This window comes from Lepisosteus platostomus, chromosome 6 (assembly GCF_059453375.1).
Source record: "Lepisosteus platostomus isolate fLepPlt1 chromosome 6, fLepPlt1.hap1, whole genome shotgun sequence".
NCBI lineage: Eukaryota > Metazoa > Chordata > Actinopteri > Semionotiformes > Lepisosteidae > Lepisosteus > Lepisosteus platostomus.
The window spans coordinates 22,136,926-22,160,493 of NC_142616.1; the positions used below are offsets into that span (position 1 = coordinate 22,136,926).

The 23,568-nt window shown below is 36.5% G+C and overlaps 1 protein-coding gene across 2 annotated transcripts in view; it reads left to right on the forward strand.

Moving 5' to 3' along the window:
• The window catches only part of prkg1b (protein kinase cGMP-dependent 1b), a 147,272-nt gene that overhangs the window by 25,125 nt on the left and 98,579 nt on the right, over positions 1-23,568 (forward strand). For both annotated transcript variants that reach the window (XM_088634834.1, XM_088634833.1), the window contains exon 2: positions 694-860. In XM_088634834.1, coding sequence (XP_088490960.1) covers positions 694-860 — 167 coding nt within the window. The remainder of the gene's footprint in view (positions 1-693; positions 861-23,568) is intronic.

A 23,568-nucleotide genomic window follows, 5' to 3' on the forward strand; every position in this document is an offset into this window, starting at 1 on the left:
CAATATTGGAGACTTTAACCAGACAAAAATATTCAAATGTAGCGCTTATTTTAGCCAAGAGATGCAAATGTGTTTTGATGGTACAGAACTACACCTCCAACAACTGCACAATGACTTAGTTATATTCCCCTAGGTCACATTTACTTCAATCTGCAACTCAAACCAGATCATTTTCACAAAGGTTGGGCCTCTCATGTGACCTGTTTTAACACAAGTAGAATTATTTAATAGATGGTGCCCACTTTCTGATTAAAATACAGAATGTTTTTCATGTTAGAATATTTTTACCCCTGGCTCCTTCTTGTCCTCTTTGACAGGAGGGAATAGTTAGGGGGAGGATATGGTTTTATCCCCTGCTGTGCTCAGCCAAAACTTTACTGTTCTCAGTTATTATCATATCGCAAGAACTTCGAAGCCTGTGATAAATAAACAACAATGCTGGAGAATAAAAATATAATGTGCAAAAAATATTTTGATGCATTACCAGAATCATCCATAATGGCTGAACTGAACGTACAGTACTTGCTGTATAATTTATTTACAATTTAGGTAAACAGCCTCCAGTTGAGGTTCTCAGCGGAAAATGTATGTGTAAAACAACCAGGGCATGTCTTTGCTATATTACTGCGCAGATTGAAGTGTATTATTGTGGATTTAAAGTGCCGCTTTTCTTTTTTTTTTCTTTGCTTACAGGTCAAAGGAATTAATCAAGGAAGCAATTCTTGACAATGACTTTATGAAAAACCTTGAGTTATCTCAGATCCAGGAAATCGTGGACTGCATGTACCCAGTTGAATATGGAAAAGACAGCTGCATCATTAAAGAAGGCGATGTGGGGTCCCTGGTGTATGTCATGGAAGGTATGTTCATTTGCCTCACCATTCACTTCCTCCCAGGTGCTTAGATTTGAGATCATCACCAGTCTTGCAACTTAGTCTAAAGGTTAATAACACGAGCACCTGACTTTTCTACCTCTCACTTGAAATCATGTGCTGCTTTAATAATAATAATGGGAACATATTGACTGAGGAACACATACCTGAAACTGTGGTAAGGCAGGTGTTTCTTGTACAAAAACAAAAATAATAGACACCAACAACACAAAATGTAGTTTTTTAAATGAGAGTGAAAATCAGTTTGGAGTGTTTACTATCATAATACTGTAGGTCTTCCTAATTTGCACAGACTTTCAATGAGCTTTGGTTTTACTCTGAATTACATTATCTTCAGAATTAACAATTAAGATAGATCCCTAAAATAACGTAACTTTGAGCTTCGTTTTTTTGAGCCAGTGCATTCTCTTTTGTTTGCAATACCTTAGTGTTCTAGTGCTGAAAAGTTGCTAAAAATACTGTATTAGTGTATCTTCAAATTCAGCGTATCTGAAATTCAATTGAGCTGTAGTAACATAATTGTTGTTTATGTTATCAGTCATATCAGAGAAACATTTATTTTGTAGAAATCTTGATTAAAGTAAGTTTTATTTCATATAATACTAAAAACATACTGTTAAGCTTTTGTTTTTGTTTAATTAAAGGTGCACTTTTCAAGGCATTGAAAAATCTTTGTGGGAACTTGCTGTGTTGGCTCTTATTACAATTGGATTTGGTAAAGTAGCAATTGAGCATTTATAAATTTGTTTAATGAGTAATAGTTCCTGCAACAATCTGGAAAGTAAACAGATGGGCAATTTGGAGATTTTTTTTTAAACAGAAGTCTCTTTCAAAGAAAAAGCTGTAATCAGGCTCTAGATGTATAACTGGGGACTTGTATGTAGGTCAAAAATGTTGCTATAATCTGGGCCTAAGTCAGGTATCAACGATTTGGTATTTAAAAGAGACCAGCTCAAAGGAAATGTTGCTATGCAATATTCTACATGAACCAGATCTTTTCTTTTCAATACCTTCCATTTCCAAAAAAAATATTTTTTAAAAGAGCTAGGGTTTCAAGTTTTGGGATAAGACTAAACTGTGGTAAAAGATACTGCATTTCATAAAGCAAGATAAAAGGAAATGATCACTACATGTTTTGTTTAAGAAGAAGTGGGTTAAATCTATTAGCTATTTGTCACTTTTTGGACCCTTGAACGGTTGCTATGGGTGACAAACTTCCATCCATCCTTTTTTTAACGGCTTTTTCCAAAACAGGGTAGCAGGGGAGCCAGAGCCTATCCTAGCAAACAACGGGTACAAGGCAGGGTACACCCAGGACGGGATGCCAGTCGCAGGGTACACACAGACACAAACACACACTCGCACCACGGTAAAACCTCCTTTTTGGAAATCTGATTCACTTGATTGATAGAACCAATTATCTGAGTACTGCTTCTTTAAAATAGCTGAACTCTGTACTTTTATCATTTTGGGTTGCTGAATATACAGTACACAGGCAGTGAGTCCTAATCACCTACTCTGTTCTGTTTATTTCTCAATTGAGCAGACCCGGGTAGTAAGTTATATATATTGAATTTAAATTAAACTTTTCAGTCCTTGTCCAATATCCAATGCAGACATGAGTTACTGAGTTGAGACAATTCATTTTTTATTGTTTATTGGGTATAGTTCTGCTCATACCGGACAAAAAAGGTGACACTCCTCTTTCCCACTCTGTGATTACTGCAATTGCAATGAGTCTTTAGAAAATAATGCTGAGTTGTTCATTTGTTTTGCTATTTCCTCATGTCTTCATTTTGCAAAGTACACACTGACCTGCAGCTGAGATTGCTTTAGAAAATGGACAGTGTGAATATAGTCTCTTTCATGGTCCATTTTCAGTGAATAAAATGCTTGCTATTTTCAGTTTTATGGCTAGACACGTTTTGGTAGCAGGACTTCATCAAACTATTTTTTTAAACGCTCCAGCAAATTAGCTTTCACAACATGGTTAGCTTGTTCTAAGTTAATAACAATCTAACCATATCAACTAGCTTGTTAACCATACAGCAAGCTTGTTCTAAGCACCCACAACTGACATACTTTCTGACCTAAATACACTTGTTTTAAAGTAGTTCAGGTGGGTAGCTGTGTCAGCATGCGTAGGCTGCAAAGGAACAAGTAATAGGTTTATTCCATGCTGAAAAGAGAAGAAAGGAAACACAACATTTTGACCGTGGAGCCTTCTTCAGGTGTGAAGAATAATACTACCTAAAAGTAGTGAGTAGTGAGTTAAGCACAACGAGACTAATATGATGCAATTCTTTTCTAACCAGATGACCTGACTATACAATAACAATGTACTGTAGACCTAACACACCATTCACCTTAACAGTAATTTTAGGTAGTATTATTCTTCACACCTGAAGAAGGCTCCACGGCTGAAATGTTGTGTTTTCTTTCTTCTCTTTTCAGCATGGAATAAACCTCTTGCTTGTTCCTTGTCTTAAAGTAGCTGCCTAGACGTTTGAGAAACCTTTGTATTTCACCATCTTTGAGGATTCCTTTTTAGTTCAGGAAGTGCAATTATTTTTTATACTCTTTACCTCATAGCACTGTCTATTTTTTAGGCTTGTTTTAGACATTATGCCCATGCTTTAAAAAAACAATTGTTACCATTACATTTCTAGCTTTCTTTCTCAATGTTTTTGTTCCATTTGAGATTTTTCATTTTGCTGTGCAATTAACAAGGCATGCAATGAATTCTATACATTTCTTCAACACTACAATCAATGCTCATACTCTTATTACTTGCTTTGTGTCACCTTTTCTGGTAGCAGGACATTTCCTCTGTTATTTTCTGCTTGCCATTTAAGAAAGAGACTTGCATTGTTTTACTGATCTCCTCTGTGAACATCTGTGAGCCAGCTGGAAAAATCAACTCAAAAACCGTGAAAATGTATTGTTTCAGGGCTGTGTCTGTGTCTTGCATCTTAGTAGTTCAAAGGAAGGTTGAATGTCGTAGCTTTGTAATTTTACAGGATATTAATGATTTTTAAATCAGAAAAGAAAGAGCAAACAAAGCTTTTGTGCTACTTGGTATCACCTTGTAATTGTATCCTGGCTGATTTTTGTATTATTTGGGGTCATCATGAAGCTGCACTCCCATTTCTGATTCCAGGTAGTCAAGATGGCTATCATCTTTAAATAGGTGTGAATGCAAGTGAGTAGATGCCTGCTTGGAACTCTGGGTAGATGCAATTCATGCACTTTTCTCAGTTCAAAGCCTGGAGTAATTTGATTGGTAATTTGAAAAGGATTGATTCTTTGTCCAGTATCTGTCACATCAGAATAAATACACTTTGTAAGCCCCTGTGAAGTGCATTAATCATGACTGGAAAAGCTGGAGTTATAAATAGAAGACTTATAGGGAAACATAGACTTGATTTCACAAATATTGGATTTTCAAGATTAATTATACTTATAGGATGTATTGGTTTTAACACCAATATTTTACTTAAGATGTTTAGCCTTTCACAGCTCAACACTAATTCTCCAAGCAGTTTTTACTAGAACTCCTGGCAGTGTGATAGTTCATATCTATGCTCTGAGGGAAATTCACAATGTTTCTAAGAGGCCAGGCCACTCAAAGGCAATGCTCAAAAGATAAAGGTTTTACAAAAAACCAGGAAGACTAACTGTGGATGAACTGTGTTTATTCCACAATGTAATTTGCCCTTTGCAATTCTACTGCTTTATTTTTGGAAATAAAATGAAATTGTATGGCTGGTAAAAAATGATAGATTCTACAGCTTTCCTGATCAGGTTCCAGCCAACATCTATAGATTCTCACATGCTTCTGTTTCTGTCATCTTTGTAACTTTTATCTTAATTTATATCATACAAAGATTCAGAGCAGTTTGCTTACTTTAACGAAAGTTCTATGCTGCTAGTGTTCTGCTGTCATACAGGGGAACTGCAAGGGAATATTTGATACGCTTCCTAAAACAGTCTTTTTAGCCAACATCAAAGTAGAGAACAAATTAAAATGGTTTCACTGGGTTGTGTAGGTACCATGTTTCATCTGGTTAAATATAGCATTCTGTTGGCCGGTATAGGGGGTATGGGGGTAATGTACTTTAGTGAAAAACACTTTTTCAATAAAATGCTGATTATAAAGGAACATGCTGTTGGAACCAAATGCTGAAATAGCTTAACATTCAACTCTGGTAAAATTGGATGATTCAAAAAGCTGCTTTATTCAAAAAAAGGGAGGAGAGACGCACTTCAGAATCAGTGTTTGTTCATTTGTTAGTGCTTCAGAGGTTGATTTACTGCGTGTTACCCCGGTAATCACCAGGTAGTCACCATGTGATATGTGTAATGTGGTGGTTAACTGCCTTATAATGTCCATCCTGTGTCTCTCACATGCATTGTTAATTTAGCACTAATGCCAAAGTCCATCTGCAATTAGGTGATTTCTAGAGCTTTATAACATGCTTCATAGGTGACTTTGGAGTTGCTGAATAGCTAAGCCAGCCACATTTTTATGCCTTTCTTGTTTGATTGACAACAGGAGTTGATTTTGAATGTGGTAGGAATGATTACAAAAAGATATATTAGTATTTGAAAACTTTGTTAGCAAGACCTATTTTATTTTAAAATATAGATGGATATAAAGTGAAATAAGGTGAATTGAAAATAATTTTGCACCACTTTCTATTGCTATCGACTTTTCCATTACAGTTAAATCCTTTAATCTTTTTATTGCTGCAGTCTCAACATGAAGTGTAAACTATGAGCTTGTCGCAAAGTGCTTATGGATAGGCAAGCATTTAGGAGGCAGTGTTCGTTCTCCAAAAAATATTTGAATATTTTCCAAACAAAATATACATTTTTAAAATTCTTAACAGATTTGTTTCTTGAGCTTCACTTGCGTACGCAGCCATCAAACAAAGGTGTGCACTCTTTCACTGGAACCAATTTATGTTCTAATAATCCATCAATCTTAGGTTCACTCCCTAATTTCTGTTATTTCTTAGCTACTGTCAAACTGTGAGGCAATGGGTGGTGTTGCTTCACTGCTCTGAAAGCATTAACTATCCTTCAAGGCCTCAGTATGATGCTTGAACAGACTGAGGTATCAGTAGTGTCCTCCTTAAAATCCTGTTCAGTTCATTGCATAAAATATTTTTCGGCATATTTCTGTTAATACTTATGTCTTTTGTTGCCACACTCCTTTGCAGTGTTATGTAGGCTGTATTTAACAGCCTTGTTCGGACCTTGTTTATAATGATCTTGTCAGATGTCAGAAGGTAAGCAAGACTTAGCCTGATGAGACACCTCTGAGGAAAACTGAAAACTAGGATGCTGATGAACACAGAGTAGTTGGAGCAGTAAGTGATACTCCTCCCTGCACCAGATTCTTGTGTAACATATTGTCAAAACATTATTCTTCCACCTTAGAAATATTGCAAGACTGTGTCCTGTATTGTCACTAATGTTGCTGAAAAGCTGGTCAACACTTTCGTGTTTTGTGTTTTCTCATATTGACTGCTGTAATGCCATACTTTCTCGGGTATCTAAATCCACACTGAGCAAACTTCAGTATGTCCAGAATTGGGCAGCCAGAATCCTGACCAGATCTAGTGCCAGTTACCACAATACTCCTATCCTGGAGTCCTTGCACTGGCTTCCTGTCAGCTTTTGTGTCGATTTCAAAATCCTGAAGCACACCTACAAGGCTCTGCATGGCTTGCCACCTCAATACCAGTCTGTGTTACTATTGTTCTACCCCCCTCCTCGCAGCCATTGCTCGTCTAATTCCAGTCTCCTATCTGTCCCCCAAGCCTGTCTGCACTCTGTGGGTGACTGGGCCTTCTCCTGTTATGCTCCAAAGCTCTGGAAGTCTGTCCTTAAGGATATCAGGGAGTCACCTTTCCTGAGCTCTTTCAGATCTCGAGTAAAAACATTCTTTTAAGAAGGGCTTTTATTTAACTGGTTCTGTGTGCTCTGTTGCTTTCCTACTTTATTCCATAACCCTGCCTATCTCTATCTACTATCTCCTCTCATATTGTTTTGTTGCTGTTGTTGGTCTGTAAAATGCTATAACTTTTAAAGGCAAATAGTTTATTTTTATAATTTTCAAACCTGTGCCCCAAGATGATGACTGGGGCCACTGTGGGAAGTGTCGTCCTTCTGATAAGACTTTAAATGGATTTCTCACTTCTCCAAATCTCCAAGCAGTTCGCTGTCCTGTGAAACTGCTGGCTTATTTGACTGGCGCTCAGTGGTAGGGATGGGAGTGGGGGTGGGGTGACCCCATCCTGTATGTGATCCTTTGAGGTGAAATGCACTTTGCGAATGCAAACAATTATAAACATTTCCTTTAGCCTATTTGAGACAGAAAAGTACATTTTTATTTGGGCCTTTGTTACACTTATACAATGTAAAATGGGCACTACGTGTGCTTCTTCCATCCTTGTGATTCCATCATATCTTTCAATGTCAGGAGTTTCATGAATACTTACAGGAAGCTCTATGTCATTTTCATAGTGAGGGTTTACATGTGGTGTTTTTGGAAAAGCAGTACTGTACATTTTGTTCTGTGGTTGAAAAAAACAGCCCTGGGGAATGATGGTTTGTATCTCATAAACACTTGATAATAAAGTAAAACACAGAAAATCCACACCCATTTTCACCTGGATCCCTGACCTTGAATGAGCTTCTGCTGCAACAGCTTCGGCAGCATTTGTGGGAGAGATTTGGCTCAGGTCTCAATAGTCCTGTGTCCCTATTGTTTCTTTTCCACGCTGGCTTGTAAAACGGTGTCTAGGGCAGTTTCATTATTATACCTCCAGGATGTGTATGTTTTTGTTGTTTCATTCAAAAGGTTGTGGATCTGATTGGTAGCAACATGTCCTTAAAAGCAGGTAATATGGCACCCCACCAAGATTTGGGCAGCTCAAAGTAAAGAACATTTTAAAAGAGCAGGGTTAACAGATTTACAGTTCGCAGCTTATTACACCAGCCTGCCACTGTAGTAGCATAAAAAAATTATGTTAAACAAGGGTGTCATCTGACACAACACAACAGGCATTTATAAAAGTTACTGTCTTGTTTACGTGTTCGATTTTACCCACTGCTCGGGGTAAAAAAGGACACATATGGCTAAATTGCTTTCCTTTTAGTTTCTTTTAAATAACATTGGTTGGAAAAAGGGTCTGCTTGAATATGGACTGATCCAGTGGAAATACGACATTGTACAGGGCCATTACTCATTTGACTAAACTTACATGGAACCAACAACAGACTAGAGGTCATTGGAAAAACTGAATCACCATTGCAGTGAAGCATCCAGGATATGAACTGTGACATTTCTCCATAATCTTTCATTTCCTGTTCTCACTGCGCACAGATTTGCAGTGCTTTTGGAACCAGTTCTTCAAATGCCGTTAAGGAAAAAGCTTCCAGTTTACTATTACTGATTAAGAGACAAGAGGACTTCTGAAGCTACATTTTATTATTTGTTTTAATTAAAGTTTAATTCAATCTTGATTATTTACTGATTTTCATCAGTGTCACACAAGATGTAAAAATCTTTCTTTTTGGAATAAAATTAAAGGTTTTCAACATCTTGTTTTTTAAAATTTCAGAGACCCATTAATATCATCAGCATTAAGCTCTCCTTGTTATAACCCTGTCAGATGGATTTAAGGGCATGATTATAGTTTTAGGCCTGTGAAATCGACGGGCACAAACTACTAAATGGGACTACTGAAAAAAGAATGATATTCATTTTGTTGAGCAGAAAAATAAAGTTGGCAACATTAGGACATTTAAAATGCTTAAGATGTACAATTTTATCTTTTAAAGTTTTCCTGATTCAATAATAAATGTATTTTATTCTCTACCTAACTGGAAAACCCAGAGCGTAGCAACCTAAGCTCCAAAATACCTGCCATACCTGTATTTAAGCCAGAATATAATGGACACAAAATAGGTCTTAAATGAGTTAAAACGATGTGGATTGAATCAGTTGAGCAGTTAGTAAATGATAAAAACCCTTTAATATCATTAAAGTAAATGTAACAAAAAGAAAATATTACAATATGTGCATCTGTGATCAGAGTAAAAACAATCTGGAGAAAATATGTTTTCTTACTTTTGCACTGATTAGGGCTTAAAGGTAGAACAGAATGACTGACAAAATGTGCTGCAGGCTTTACCTGATGATAAAACACATCTGCAGAAGGAAAGAGGCTGGGTCAAACATGAAACTAATGTCACCAGCAGCCATTTCACCTTGCAACTCACAACTGGCACCTCACTGAAGCCAAGCAGGTGTGAGCCTGGTCAGTATCTGGATGGGAGACCTCCTGGGAAAAACTAAGGTTTCTGCTGGAAGAAGTGTTAGTGGGGCCAGTAGGGGGTGCTCAGCCTGCAGTCTGTGTGGGTCCTAATGCCCCAGTATAGTGACGGGGACATTGTATTGTAAAAAGGCGCTGTCCTTCGGATGAGACGTAAAACCGAGGTCCTGGATCTGTGTTCATTAAATATCCCAGGGCGTTTCTTGAAAAGAGTAGGGGTGTAACCCTGGTGTCCTGGCCTAATTTCATATTGGCCCTTACGAATCATGGCCTCCTAATAACCCCCATCTATGAATTGTCTTCATTCCCCACTGATAGCTGATGTGTGGTGAGCGTTCTGGTGCACTATGGCTGCCGTCGCATCATCCAGGTGGGGCTGCACATTGGTGCTGGGGGAGGGGCGTCCCCATTACCTGTAAAGTGCTTTGATGTTTTGGATGTCCAGAAAAGCTCTATATAATTGTAAGCAATTATTATTGTTAATTACATATCATGAAACCCTAATCATGAAATCCTCCATGTACTATATAATAATGACACATGCATGTTGTATTTTTGTATGTGCATTATGTGACTTTTAAAGTGTAAAACGGAATCTAAATATTGTGCTTTCTTATGAAACATGGTAAAAATATTTAGCTTTTACTTAAACAAAGATAAGTTTAATGAATTCCATATGTACTCTTTTACCTAACCACTTGATTTCTATTTATGACTACCTGAGTTTTGTTATATAACATATGTGCATAAAACCTTAAGAAATTAGTCAACAGGAAATCGTCCTTTTGACATCTCTGTGCCTGAGAATATATAACATATTGTTTTATATAACAGGATTAGAATTGAGTTTCCCAACTGCTATGTGGACAAGAATCCTATTTCCCTTTATTGTGTTGTTTTTGGCTGATTTCTGTGCTAGACAGGACCCTGCTGGTGATCACCTGTACAAGCTGTGCCAGATCTGCAGAGGTTTGTTTGATGACTGAAACTCTGTAATCTACTTCTTTTTATGTAAGTAAATGGGCAAATAAATTAAGGCAAATTTTCCATTCCAGGCTCTACAGGATTTTAGCTAAACTGTTTTTACAGGAATAAAAATAATGTTGTTACTGTTGGCAATTAACCCTTTAGAAATTGCCTGAAGGAGCAACTTTTAGACACCTATTGTTGGGTCCTGGTGCTGTTGTGGGTTGAAAAAAGCCCCTTCATTGAAGTAATACCTTCAGTATTCCTTTCAACAATTAATCAATGCCACATTTCATTGTTGGCATTAATTAGGACTAGATCTTTGTGAAAATTGGGTATACTACAGTATGTCTATCGGTTGACACTTTCCTTCTGAACAGCAGAGTGACTCTCTAGTGATCTCTGCTCTGGAATTCAGCTGGAATGTTGCTAGACAAACTCATAAACGAAATAAATGGGTTCAAAATTAGATAGCACTCTCTTTTTCTTTCAAAGCATCAGATAACTTGCCTAAGTTCCTCTTCATCCATTTTAGTGTGGGTTTTGGAAAATTCACCTTTAGTTAATCTAAAATAGATATTCAGTTATCTCTCAGTTCAGAGAAATAACTGCTCTGAAACAAGGTCACAGAGGAATACCCGGTTGACAGTTTTATGCTATTGGAAGCCTGATGGCAGAAATACCTATTTACTTTTCAATACCTGTTTTATTTTAATATGAGACATCTGTTATAAAACATATATACTGGCTGTTGTATTTTAATATTACATGCAGTATGCAAGGCAGAATGTAAGATAACAGTGTCTCTTTCGAATTGAGAGAATCATTTTTATTGTCATATAAACTATTTACTACTTTAAGAATCAAGTGTATTAAGATCATGATGATTTTATTTTTCATTATAACACTGATTAATATATTTTTTTATTATGTAAAAAATGGGTGCAGGAAAATAGTAAGGCAGAGTATTGAAACTCAGGATTAAGATAAATATTACTCATTAGGTTTTCATTATTAGTAATCATTTTTTTTGGATCTTGATCATATTTTTTATGTTATACAATTGTATTTTGTTAAATATAAGCCAGACTGACCAAAACCTATTAGCTTGATATAAATTGTAACAAAGAGAAATGCCTTTCTTGGTGAAAGATGAAAATAAGGCTTAAATAGTCATCCAACAAAGATAAATATATTAAGTTGATAGTTTTTGACATACATTTCAAAAACAGCAGAAAGGTTTTGGATATTTCCACCCACTCCAAAATGGCAAAGACCAGCTAAGCAGTCATGAACAAGGTGCTTCAAACTGCCTTAACAAGAATTTGGTTGCTAAGCAACCCAAAGAATGAAAATCTTAAATAGTTCATCAGCATCCTTGTTGGCAGATGGTCCTAACTTTACAGGGTGATTGGATTCAGAAAGATGTATTTGCTTGTTTCAAATGAAATCTGTATGTGTAGCCAGAGATGTTTTTTTAAAATAATCTGGTAGTCTAATTAGCATGGAGGCACATATCCATAGAGACAAGCTGGGGTTCTACCGCACACAAACATCAAGAAACAGCTAATTTTACTCAGAAAATGGGAAATTACTAATTTCAGTGGCTGGTGTTTTTATCTAAAGTGACTCACTTTTGCAGCCATTAATACAACTGCGGATTTCAGATGACCAGTTCAGCTGCAGTACCTTAATTGGAGGTACAACAACAGTGTCTGTCCTGAGATTTAATCCCACAGCCTTCTAGTTACACAGCACTTCATTGCTGCCTGAATGATGGAAGAGTCAGACTACACAGTCCTGGAGACAGTAAAGCATGTGTATAGCTAGATAAACTAGCAAGGAACACAACTCAGTACATTTGGTTTTACTCTACACGACAGACCTTTAAAGTCTTAACACTTAAGATACTGTACAAAAACACTAATATTGACTAATATAACAATAGTGTCTTATATTACAGAAATTGACTGTACTACGGTATGGAATTTTACATTTGCAGGAATTAACCACGATTAGTTCAGTTAGAATAAACGTTAGTGTGGCTATGTCCAAGTGTTTTCAGGAAGGTGACGATCACCATCAAGAAGTACTTAAATTTCTTCATTTAAGTTAGGTTAGATTAATAATAATAACATCACTTTATTAACCCTTTACAATTTCTTGCATTAGGAATTATCTTTTTGCATACCCCAGTTTGCTCTCTATGAGATACACAGACAGGGAGAGAGCCTGGGGTCAGAGCACAGGGTCTGCCATTGTACAGCACCCCCGGAGCAGTTGGGGTGAAGGGCCTTGTTCAGGAGCCCAGCAGAGTAGTATTCCTCTGCCGGCTGCGGGATATGAACCGGCAACCTTCCAGCCACAGGCGCAACAGCATTATCTAGTTGATTAACAGGTGGTATTTCCATGCTGCAACTCAAGTGTCATTTTAAATCTTCAGTGTGTCTTTCTGTAGTGCTTCTAGGATTCCAGTAACTGCAGTTTACATCTTTATTACATAAACACAATCCTGTTTCTCTCCAAATCTCTCTGTGATTATCATACTAGAGGAATGTCACTGCTGTGCGCCTTGATGATGTGAATTTATGAGTCTGTCAGGCATGGGGTCCACACACCTGAACACCACAGAATAGTGTGATTGCTGAAGTGCAGCTCTTCTTTCTAGCATTGAGAACACAGCTGTGTCCTGGGCTGGCAAGTTTATTATGTAGTAGCTCTATATTTGTATTGATTCCTGTTAATTATGATGTTTTTACATGTTTCCTTTTTGAAACGTTTGTCACATAGAAATGGGACACGGCGTAATACAGATGTGGAATGACCTTCATGAAATGCAGAAAAGCAACAAAGGAATTTCCCTTCTGCTTTTATTCAGTTTAGATAGGATGAAATCCTTCTTCATCTTTACTTTAGATGAAGCTCAGCAGTTTGCATTTGATAAAGCAGTGTATATCAGGCAAAACTGAGGCCTCGTATTTTATAGGAACTAACATACTGAAAAGGTCCCCAGTTTTCTCACTGTAAGAGGTCATGAAGTAGAGTGTTAAAAGATAAGTTTGATTTGTACGTGTATTCCTAAGTAAAAAAAAGGCTTAGTTTTAGCAGAAATCTGAACATTATAATACACTCCAGTCTGGTGCTAAATGAAAAAAAACAGTATGTTCACAGGGTAATACAGTGTGAAGTGTACAGTGCCTTCAGTTTAAGGATTTTATCTTTATTGCTTATGGCACTGATCTCAAACTTATTTCATAAAAAGCAATGCGATTCCCGTGATAGTGCAGCATTACTACAGTTAACCCCTTGTTAAGTAAAAGTCTGTGCTGAATCAGTTTCTTGTACTGAGTTTAAACCTGTGACATTCCTTAGCAGGTGATAAGAGAGCAATTCCTGAATCTGATCGGCATGGCAGCATTAAGCTTCATAAATCATCATTGCCACAGTTTATTTATCCAACTGAAATATAAATTGAATTGTACCTCCTGTGTCCCTCCTGTTTCCAAGGTGATAGATAGATAAAAACAGCAATAATAAAGAAGTTCAAGGCTGATTGAGGTCCTCCATGTCTTATCTGTAAAGCAGTAAAATGCAACATTTTGGAAAAAAAGGTAATGCACTTTAAAATTACTATTGTGGTCCCTACTTCAGAGTGATTAATTCTTTAATGCTTGGAAACTCATTATGTAAGCATTAGAAGGGACACGATTAGCATAAAATTACAAAATGCTTCTAACTTTCTAGTGAAGTACTAATAGAAAAATAATTAGGTGTAATGTGCAATTTAACATTAAGTGCAATAGTATACTATTAGATTTGGCTCCTACATCTTGGCGTCTTGCCTGCACAGATGTCTCTGTGATAGTTTGTTCTGCAGATTCATGGAACTCTGCTATAGCTGAGATTCCCTGGAAAAAATATTATACAACACATCACCCCTTTTACATAAAGTGAGGAAGATGTCACTGTTATTTCTAGACAAAGTATGAAATATTGATTTTTCTCTCTACCGATATATCCACATGGACAGAGAGCTCATTATCAATTAGAGAACTGTTTCATATTTCTTACATTTCCTCCACAGCCAGTCCTCTAATCAATAAGAGTCAAGCTTTGGCAAGAGCAAGTGGGAGACGGGGAGCAAGTTGGGTGAGGTTTATCTAGCTGTATTAGCTCATCCTAGAGGCTACGTTTTCAGAACCTGTGTGTTGATATAATAGGAAGTCATAAAAAGGGTTATAAATCAGACAAGCTCATTATACCCATTAGATGCTATTAGGCAAATGATCCAAGGATCTCATCCAGCAATTTCTTGGGAAAATAAACAATCAGCTTTGACAACCTGACTGAGTAACTTACTTTTACACTCCCACAACCCTTTGTGTAAAGAAGTGTCTCTTAATTTAAGTACCTCCTAGAGGCTGATATACTCTGTGGGATGGTGCCAGCTGAAGCCTCCTCTTGCTTGAGTTAAATTGGACATGCCTGTCTTAATTGGCTGATCCTTTATTTGATGATGAAATTCCACTGGTGAAAAAGGAGTTCATGTAATTGTCCTCTTGGATAATGGAACATTCCATAGGATGAGCAAATTAGAATATAACAGTGGTCAGGTGCAGAGGGCTGTGCGCTGTGTCAAAGCTCTTGCAGTTCAGGGAGAGAGTTGGGAGTAAAATCAGCTATAGAGAGTGTAGATGGTGGAGCAGTGTCACTGTGGCTAAGGATCTGTGCCTGTGGCTGGAAGGTTGCTGGTTCAAATCCTGTGGCCAGCAGAGGAATCCTACTCTGTTGTGCCCCTGAGCAAGGCCCTTAACCCCAACTGCTCTAGGGGTGCTAATCAATGGCTGACCCTGCGCTCTGACCTCAAGCTTCTCCCCTTGTCTGTGTGTCTGTGTCTCATGGAGAGCAAGCTGGGGTATGCGAAAAGATGAATTCCTAATGCAAGAAATTGCATATGGCTAATAAAGTGATCTGATCTTATCTTAGATAGCACACCCTGTGCTTTAACATCGGTAGTCTTAATTCCAGATAAATTTGGTTTAGCGAAGGTAATGGATATAATTTGCAAGAATTTTGTTATGGAGTGGACTTAGCTAAAGAATGGTAGATAAAGACTGAATTTGGATTTGACTCTATTATGTATTCCTGGCTTTAAGTAGAATTTTCCACAGTCTTTGCAGAGTTGTAGATGAGTGCTGGTTATAGTTGGAAACTGGGAGCCAAAAGTTAAGCAATGTAAGACATGCCAGTAGGTCTCTGAGGTGACAAGAGATATAAACCTACATTGAAGGAGAAGTCTGCCCATTTATAGAGGAGATGAGTCCAGTTCTGTTTCAGGGTGTTCCCTGGGTAGGTCAAGAATAGTTTTTAAGGAAGAGGAATAGAGTTTGTTAGGAATTCTGATATTCTTGTTCCTCTAGGGGGATTATAGAATACTTGAAGAGATGATCCACAGGAGATGAAGAGAAACGGAAGATATTTTGTTAACTGATACCTCTGTGATGGACTAATTTTTGGAACTGAGCAGGCTTTTCTGAAAGGGGACCATCGTCATATCATAGAAGCCTGGGGGGATTCCACAAGCCATGAACAGTGACAGACCACCGAAAATGTGTTCTCCTAATCTGATCATTTGTTGTCTATTGGTTACATGTTGTGGCACTCACCACACTGAACAGACACTGTATTTATTTGGTCCAGTGTGCTCTGAGATTTTTAATCTTTCCTTCATGGGGCTTTGATACCATGAAGGACTTTCATATTGGTTTGGAAACTGAAAAAATAAACAAGATTTTAGAAGTGAGTGATCTTGGAGGGTTTCTCTGTGTTCTTTAAGGAAATCGTTTCTTTATGATTTCTAATGATAATGCTTTTTAACATGGGAGACTTAACACTTCCAGAAATCCTTCTAAAATGGGTATCTAAGATGCTAAGAGAATGCAAGTAAGAATTAAAGAGAATTCAAAGAATTTAAAATAAATAGAAGCCTGAATAGAAATTCTAATAAAGAAAAACTATCAAGCAGCCAGAAAAATTGTAAAAACCTGTTATAGCATACATAGCTAGTTTATAGATAATACTGTGATTATTATCCTGCAATTGGAAAAAAAAATCATAAAGCTTACATCATTAATTGTAACTTGAAATTCAAAACATAATTGAAAGGGCCAAATACCTAACCTTTGAAAATGTTTTTACAATTTGATATTTAGCTTTTAGGTAAATATACTACCTAGCTGTTATTCAACAAGAAACCTGCAGACCTTTTCCTGTTATACAGATGAATGATCAAAGGAGGTCTTTGTTTTGCTGAAAGCTCCAATCCTTCATCTGATATCACTGTCTGAAATACTGATGAAAATGCAACAGTATAGGTTTTTCAATCAATAGCTCATCAGATGCATACATAATGTTATTTACATTTTACATAGTGAGCAGATGGGTTTGTTATACAGAGTATTGTTTCTCTGGATAACAAAATACTGAGGAAGTCATGTGAGTTAATAAAAACACCAGGTGTTCAATGTTTGGTGTCTGGTGTTTGAGATGAGTTACAATTGCAAAAAGTAATTAAGATGCTCATTTAAATAACAATTTTAAAAGTCATGGTTTTATGTAATCAAGAACACTGAAGTGTTAGGTTGTGGGGAAGAATCTGCTGTAACACAGAAACAACTTTGATGAAGATTGAGGGACACCTTACTGCTTTACCTGTTAGTTTACCTTATAGTTTTACCTGCAAAGCCATCTGCAAATGTTCACTTGCCTGTAGGACAACATAGTGCAAGGATTAAAATTGGAATACATTCAAGAAAGCAATGTGAAGGTCTTAACCATAACTTGGTTTTTCTCCTGAACTGAGTCCAGTACAGCATCAGTGGGACCAGCTCCCCAGTGACGGGAGATAAATCCAACCAGCCACCCTTTGCCAGCTGGGTGCAGCTGCACAGGAAAAGTGACATAACATCCCAAAGCAGTCTGTCCAGAGGCTGATCAGGACTGTGAGTCAGCCAACGCTGCCAGGAATAACTTTTGTAATATTTTCATTGTGATACTGTGTGACATATGTGGCACTTTTCAGACTGAAAGCTTAGATTTCTTTTCTCTTTCAGATTCTTTGATCTGTAATTCAGTTAGCATTTTCTGATTCTAATATCTGTTTAAAATATTTGAGTAATTTCATTAGACCCGAGTGCTGCATTACTTACTGTGCATGACAGCCTGACTACAATCAAAAGCCTCAGGAATTCGATCACATTAAAAATCATAAATTATTATCTTAAATTACAGACAATTGCATCACAAGTTTGTAATAGCAAAGCCCACCATATTTCAAGCTTTTCTGATTGAAGTTAAAATTTACAAAACTTCTTGGTACAAAATTATGGTAATTGGAATGAAGCTGCAATCATCTTCACCCTGTCAGACATCCTTGCTTGTAATAAATTGATCGCATTTGAAGCTTACTGAATGAGATTTGTTCCTGTGTGCTGCTTAAGGTCTCTGGGTTTTTTCACGAGCACCAGCCAATAATACTTTTTTCAGCGTGTTCCAGTCCTTTTCTTAATTGGCCAATTAAACTGTCCCCGGGAGTTAACATGAAACTGGAGTGTCAATTACGTTAACAAGGATAATTTAAAAGCATTTGGTTGTCACAGTGGACAGTAACTAAGTTTAGAGTTGCAGAGTGAGCAGTATAGGTTTCTAACAGTCACGAAAGAAGAATGAAGGCATGACTGCTGTTCACTGTAGATCAGACGGTGTAGGATGTTGATAATCTCTTGATTTCTGTAACTCCTGCTATTTTATTTAAACAAAACAACAACAAACAAACCTTGTCTGTGTGGTCGGCAGTGACCACTGACCTGTGACATACACAGGACAGAGTTTAGAGAAATGAAAAATGTACATAGTAAAACAATTAGAACAAAAGTCTGATTGACGGATCAAATGCACACTAAAGATGTACTACCAAGAGAACAACAAGGCTTTATTGTTAAAACTTTTAGTGTGGCTGTTACACTTACAGTTTCTATTTTTACTTCCATTTAGCTATCACAGTAAATATGTTTTGACAAGTTAAAATTTGTTTTTAGCCCATAACTCTTTAGCTTGTTTTACAGATGACAACAGCAGAGCTGGTGTGATTCTCTGCAAATTTTAATTGTAAACGTTGTGCTGCACTTTACAAATTAAGCACAGTTGTTTCTCTCTGTATGATGCAACAAGTCAATCAGGTTAATGGGGTTTTAATATTTCATATCATATGTAAACGTTTTGCATTTTTTCATTCTAATATTTGCCTTTTGCATTTTTAATGCAGCGTATTTTTTACTTTCCTTTTATGTACATAATATTATGATACAATGAGAGCTTGTTCATGCTAAGCTGGGACTGAATTAAAACCAAAGCTATTTACTATATTTATTTAATTATTGTTTGTAATGGCGCCCCTCAAATATTCCAGACTAGACATCATGAGAGACAAGGCTATTAGTGTAAATTAAACCTCATGTTATTCTCATTCATAATTGGGTAGCTGTGCAATTACTGATAAGTAAAAAAAAAGTGCAACATCTTATTATCCTTTTCATTTAAACCATCTTATTGTTGAAAATGTTTTATATTAAGTGATGTTTAAACTTGCTTTTGCACCTTGTGTTCAGGTATTCTTAAAGCTACAGTATGTACGTTAGATCCTGGTAAGAAGGAAAACAGATCATCATCATCAAGATTATGTGAGGTTTTATATTTAATTCTCACTTTTTGTGAAAGGGTTCTTAAAAATAAAATGCAGTCAATCTGCTGCTGGAACATAGTATTTAAAGAAATTCAGTCAAATACAGACCTGTTTATTCATTGTGTGTTATTAAACATGATTTTCACACAACTTTGAAATGGCAAAGATAGGACTCAGGCCTTAGTTTCTCTGAAATAAAATGTTTATTGAAAAAAACTCTTCTTATGATTAAAAAAATCTTACATTTATAAATAAAAACATATTTCCATGAAAGGTAGTCATGAGGGTGACCCAAAGTGCAAAAGCCTTATTGAATATTGTCTAAAGACTCAGTACATACAATTGATTCAGCACTAATGTTATTTTCCACTGACAGAACCAGAGACATTTGCAATCTATTTTAATTAAAATCATACATTGTTCCCTGATGTCATATACTACTTATAAAAAGAGAAAATCTAATGTTCCTACTCGTTCGACCAAATCCTAGAGTTGACCTTCCTGAATAACTTTAGGAATAAATCTGAGGGCCAGATCAGATTACATTTAATCAATGTACCAGTTTTCCCAAGAGCAAAAACAAAGCCTGAACTAATGAAACAGGACAGGATTACTTGTATTTTAGCCCATGTTTACTTCTCATTGTATACCAATCCTGGCAAAAACTTTCTAGCAGTTCTGTCTACAGCTAAATGTAATTAAAAAGGACAGTTTAAAAAAATTGAATTAAAATTGGCTTATACTAACTTTGGGCTAGCAACTAATGACATTTCCTTCATTATCCCATATTTAGTTATTAAGCCCTCAAGAATTTATTTTAACTATGTTAGTCTGACTATTTATACAGCATGAACAAATATACTGCTGTTCTCCCCCTTATTGGGGAAAGACTTGTAGAAGGCAGTTATTAAATTCAGCTATCCTAATGAGCATGCTGTGTGTAATGAATATTATTGGCCTTATTGCACAATTACGTGAAACTGTACAAAATGGGCCATACTCATCAATGAATGCAACATCTCACTCAAGCCCAATGAAATAATATTGAACTTTGTGTGGGGCTATCACTGTTAGATAGTTTTTTGCTTGTGGATCTGTTATTAGCATAGGCTTAATGATGCGGTTAAATATCAATTAAATCTCAAACCTCCATCCATTATGAGAAAGCCACTTATTCCTGATATGAGCACTGGAGACTTACCCAGAGGCACCTGATGCAAAACAGGACTGTACCCTGGACAGGTTGCAGTCCATTGCAGGACACACATACAGTATATGGACATTTTTAAAGACACCAATGAACATTGAGCACTGGAAATGGGAGGTAACTGGAATACTTGGAGAGGTAGTAGTGCTAACCACTATTCTACAGCACTTCTCCTAAAATAAAAACTCAAAGCCTGGTCTTCAACAACAATCTGAAAGTCCTGTCTCGAGCAATACAACAAGCACTAGAAATAAGTGCATTGAAAAATAAAGGCATACTGTAACAATCAGCTGGCTATAAATTGGAACAGTTTTGTTTTATTGGCTGTGGTCAATGGAAAATAGAGAAAAAATGTCTCACATCCTTCAGTATAGTGGTACAGGGATTGTGAAAAGCTGCTATTTCCAACAAGAAGAAAAAATTGCTAGATTTGCAGGGTACAAATCATACATTGATTGACTAATACATTGACTAATACATACAGGCTGTATTAGTTCATATTGGATAACTATTTAGATTGATATAAAAAGTGCACCTCCATTATTTTGGAAAAATACTGGTATGTCTGCTTGGACATCTGATGCCTCTGCTTTTAAAATTCATGTAAACGATGCAGTTTCATACAATTGCATATTTAGAGAGTTGTTTTCCGAGTGTGCTGAAAGATGTGGATGTGTAAAAAGGAAACATAAGAGTCACAAGTAAGATTTATTCTTAAAATGTGCTGAGAATTTGAATTTCCTTTGTTTTGCACCATGCTGTTTTTGTGCTGGATGGAAAAAATCCATAAAAGGCTATTCAGTTTTATGCCTTTGGCTTTGCTGAGTGACAGGTACTTTATCCCATTTTACAATAGATACAGTTAAATAAAAGGACGTCATATGTCATAATGTTGCTACACGTCAGGTCTTAAACCTTGGCCTCCTGCTTAGCGTCTTTATGGTTGTTGTTAAGACAGTGTCAGATACAAGAGTTCTGTATTATGTCTGTGCCTTCAACACAGCATGGGCCAAAGGCTTTCTGCGGTATGGGGAGATCTAATGGTTAACTTAAAAAGTTATATAAAAACTTTTTATAGAGATTCCCAAAGTGCTTCACAAGACTAACAGTTTTCATCCTGCCTAAAATTCAGTCATGTTGTGCTCTCACATTTTTTGCAATTATTCTTTAGTGCTTGTGATCCACTAGTGATCTGAAAAGAGCCCGATCACGTACCACTTACTTTAAGTAGTACAGCACTGTCAGGGTTTACAGTATAAAACAAGTGCTTGTGTGAAGTGACATTTGAAAAAGGTCTGACTTTTTGTCGGCATTAAAGAAGATGGACATTAGCTTGATAACATCCTTATGGCTCTTACAATTCTCAACAAACTCCCCAAAGTGTCTTGAGAGTTTTCAGATTGGTCATAATCTGTCTACACTTAGCATGAAAAAAATAATTCCCTTCCAGCTTTTTTAATCAGTTTCTGTTATGCTCTTCGATTAACTCAAATGACTAGCATCTGCTAAATAAATTGCAATGGGGGACAATCCTATGTAATCCTTTGTAAATGTCAACTGAGTTAAGCATGTGCATTGAATTCAGTCTAGTAGGTGTTGCCAAGAATTTCTAGATGACTTTCTTGGAATGTTTTTTGTATTTTGTCAAGTGAAGTTATACTGTAAGTAGGTTTACCTACAGAAATTGAAAATCTTTTTACTCATCTGATAGTAAATTACATGTAGCAGAGAATGTGTGAAGCATTCAAGTGACCAATCTTGTTTGCAATAACAGTTGACATGAGGACACCACTGACAATGAAAGCTAAGCCCTGCTTGATACAAGTGTAATGTGAGGCTTTGATATAAAAATAGGGATGCTCCATCATACAATCTGTTATTCACTGTCAAATTGATAGCCTTAGTACATTTATTAAAAGCATTTTATGAATAAGGAAATAGTATCTTTAAATCTAGTACACTGTTTAAGCAATAGCAGTAGTGGTATTGATTCATAATGCTTTCTGATAAGAAGGTAATAAATGCTTAAGCCTACGATAAAGCTAGTCTTTCAACAAAATCCTCTCTAATATTAGTCAAGTAAATCAGCTTACTTTCTATTTGTTGCTGCACAACACATAGTTCCTTTCCTAAATATTTTAGATCTGCAGAATATATGTAAAAATAGTGGGATATACAGTTTATTGATTTCAGTTTATAAAATCCTTATTTGAAGAATTGAATTAATCCTTATGCTGCAGGAAAAAAAGGTTCCAACATAATTTCATAAAAATGTCTTGGTTATGCTTGTTTTTAGGGATTCGAATTAAATGAAAAGGTCTTTTCACTGTTCTTCCAAAATTCTTTGTAATCAAAATTGCACCTGATTTGTCTGTTTGTTAGGGATGCAAACCTCACTTATTTTTTTGGGTGCCACTTCCAAGACAGCAAGGCCTAACCTTGAGCAAGTGAGATTACTGGGAACACTGCTAAGACTGTGATCTTGCCTGTAGCTGGAACGTGTCAATGATAACTTAAGCTGTACGTCCAACTGTGCAGAGATGGGCACAGAGCCTAAACAATGTGTTATGTCCTTGAGATATCTTCACCTCTGCGGCTGGGATTTCCTAAACTGCTCTACAGAATGACCTGTAAATCTGTAACAGACAATGTTTTAGTACACAGGATTGATCCACTAAAAAAGGAAGTGAGGATTTCTGCATACAGGATTTCTAAAGGAACATCTCCAAACAACAACAGGAAGAGGGATTCACTAGGCCAAAATCCAAGATAAGGACACGTTTGTTAGTATTCCCTGGTGTGTTTGGCATTTTGTCTTCTCTGTCTCAAGGCTGTGTATTGCTGTGATTGTCAATCACTGTGCAAGGGCTGTAAATAGTTACCTGCAATGGCAGGAAAAGATAATTCATCTTCAGAAGAGCTTTGTTTCTGGTAAATTCACAGAAAAAAAATTCAATAATGGCAGCTGTCACAATGTGTATTCATCTCTTTCATTTCTTGCTAGAACATGTTTTTACAATGTACTTCTAAAAAGGGTAATTAAATTTATACAGATTTGAATTACCTGTGATGAGAAAAGCGTAACACAAAATATATGTTTGACAGCTCAAAAAAAATTGTAAATACACCCTACAGGTACTTGTCTAGCTTTAATTTTGACAGTTGAGCATTTGCATTTTCCTTTTGTACACATACTGTACAGTGCTCAGCATACTGTAGATATATCCTGTAGGTGTTAGTACCTCCTTTGACTGAGCAGGGGAAGTACTGGATATCCCAATGCAAACAAAATTAGCTTTGAAGCCTCTGTTTTATTTGTTAACAGGTCACAAAAACACAACACATTCTGGACTGACATTATTGTGTATATATATGATTTTTCTGGTCTGGGAAGCCAAATGTCTTTTTTTTAGT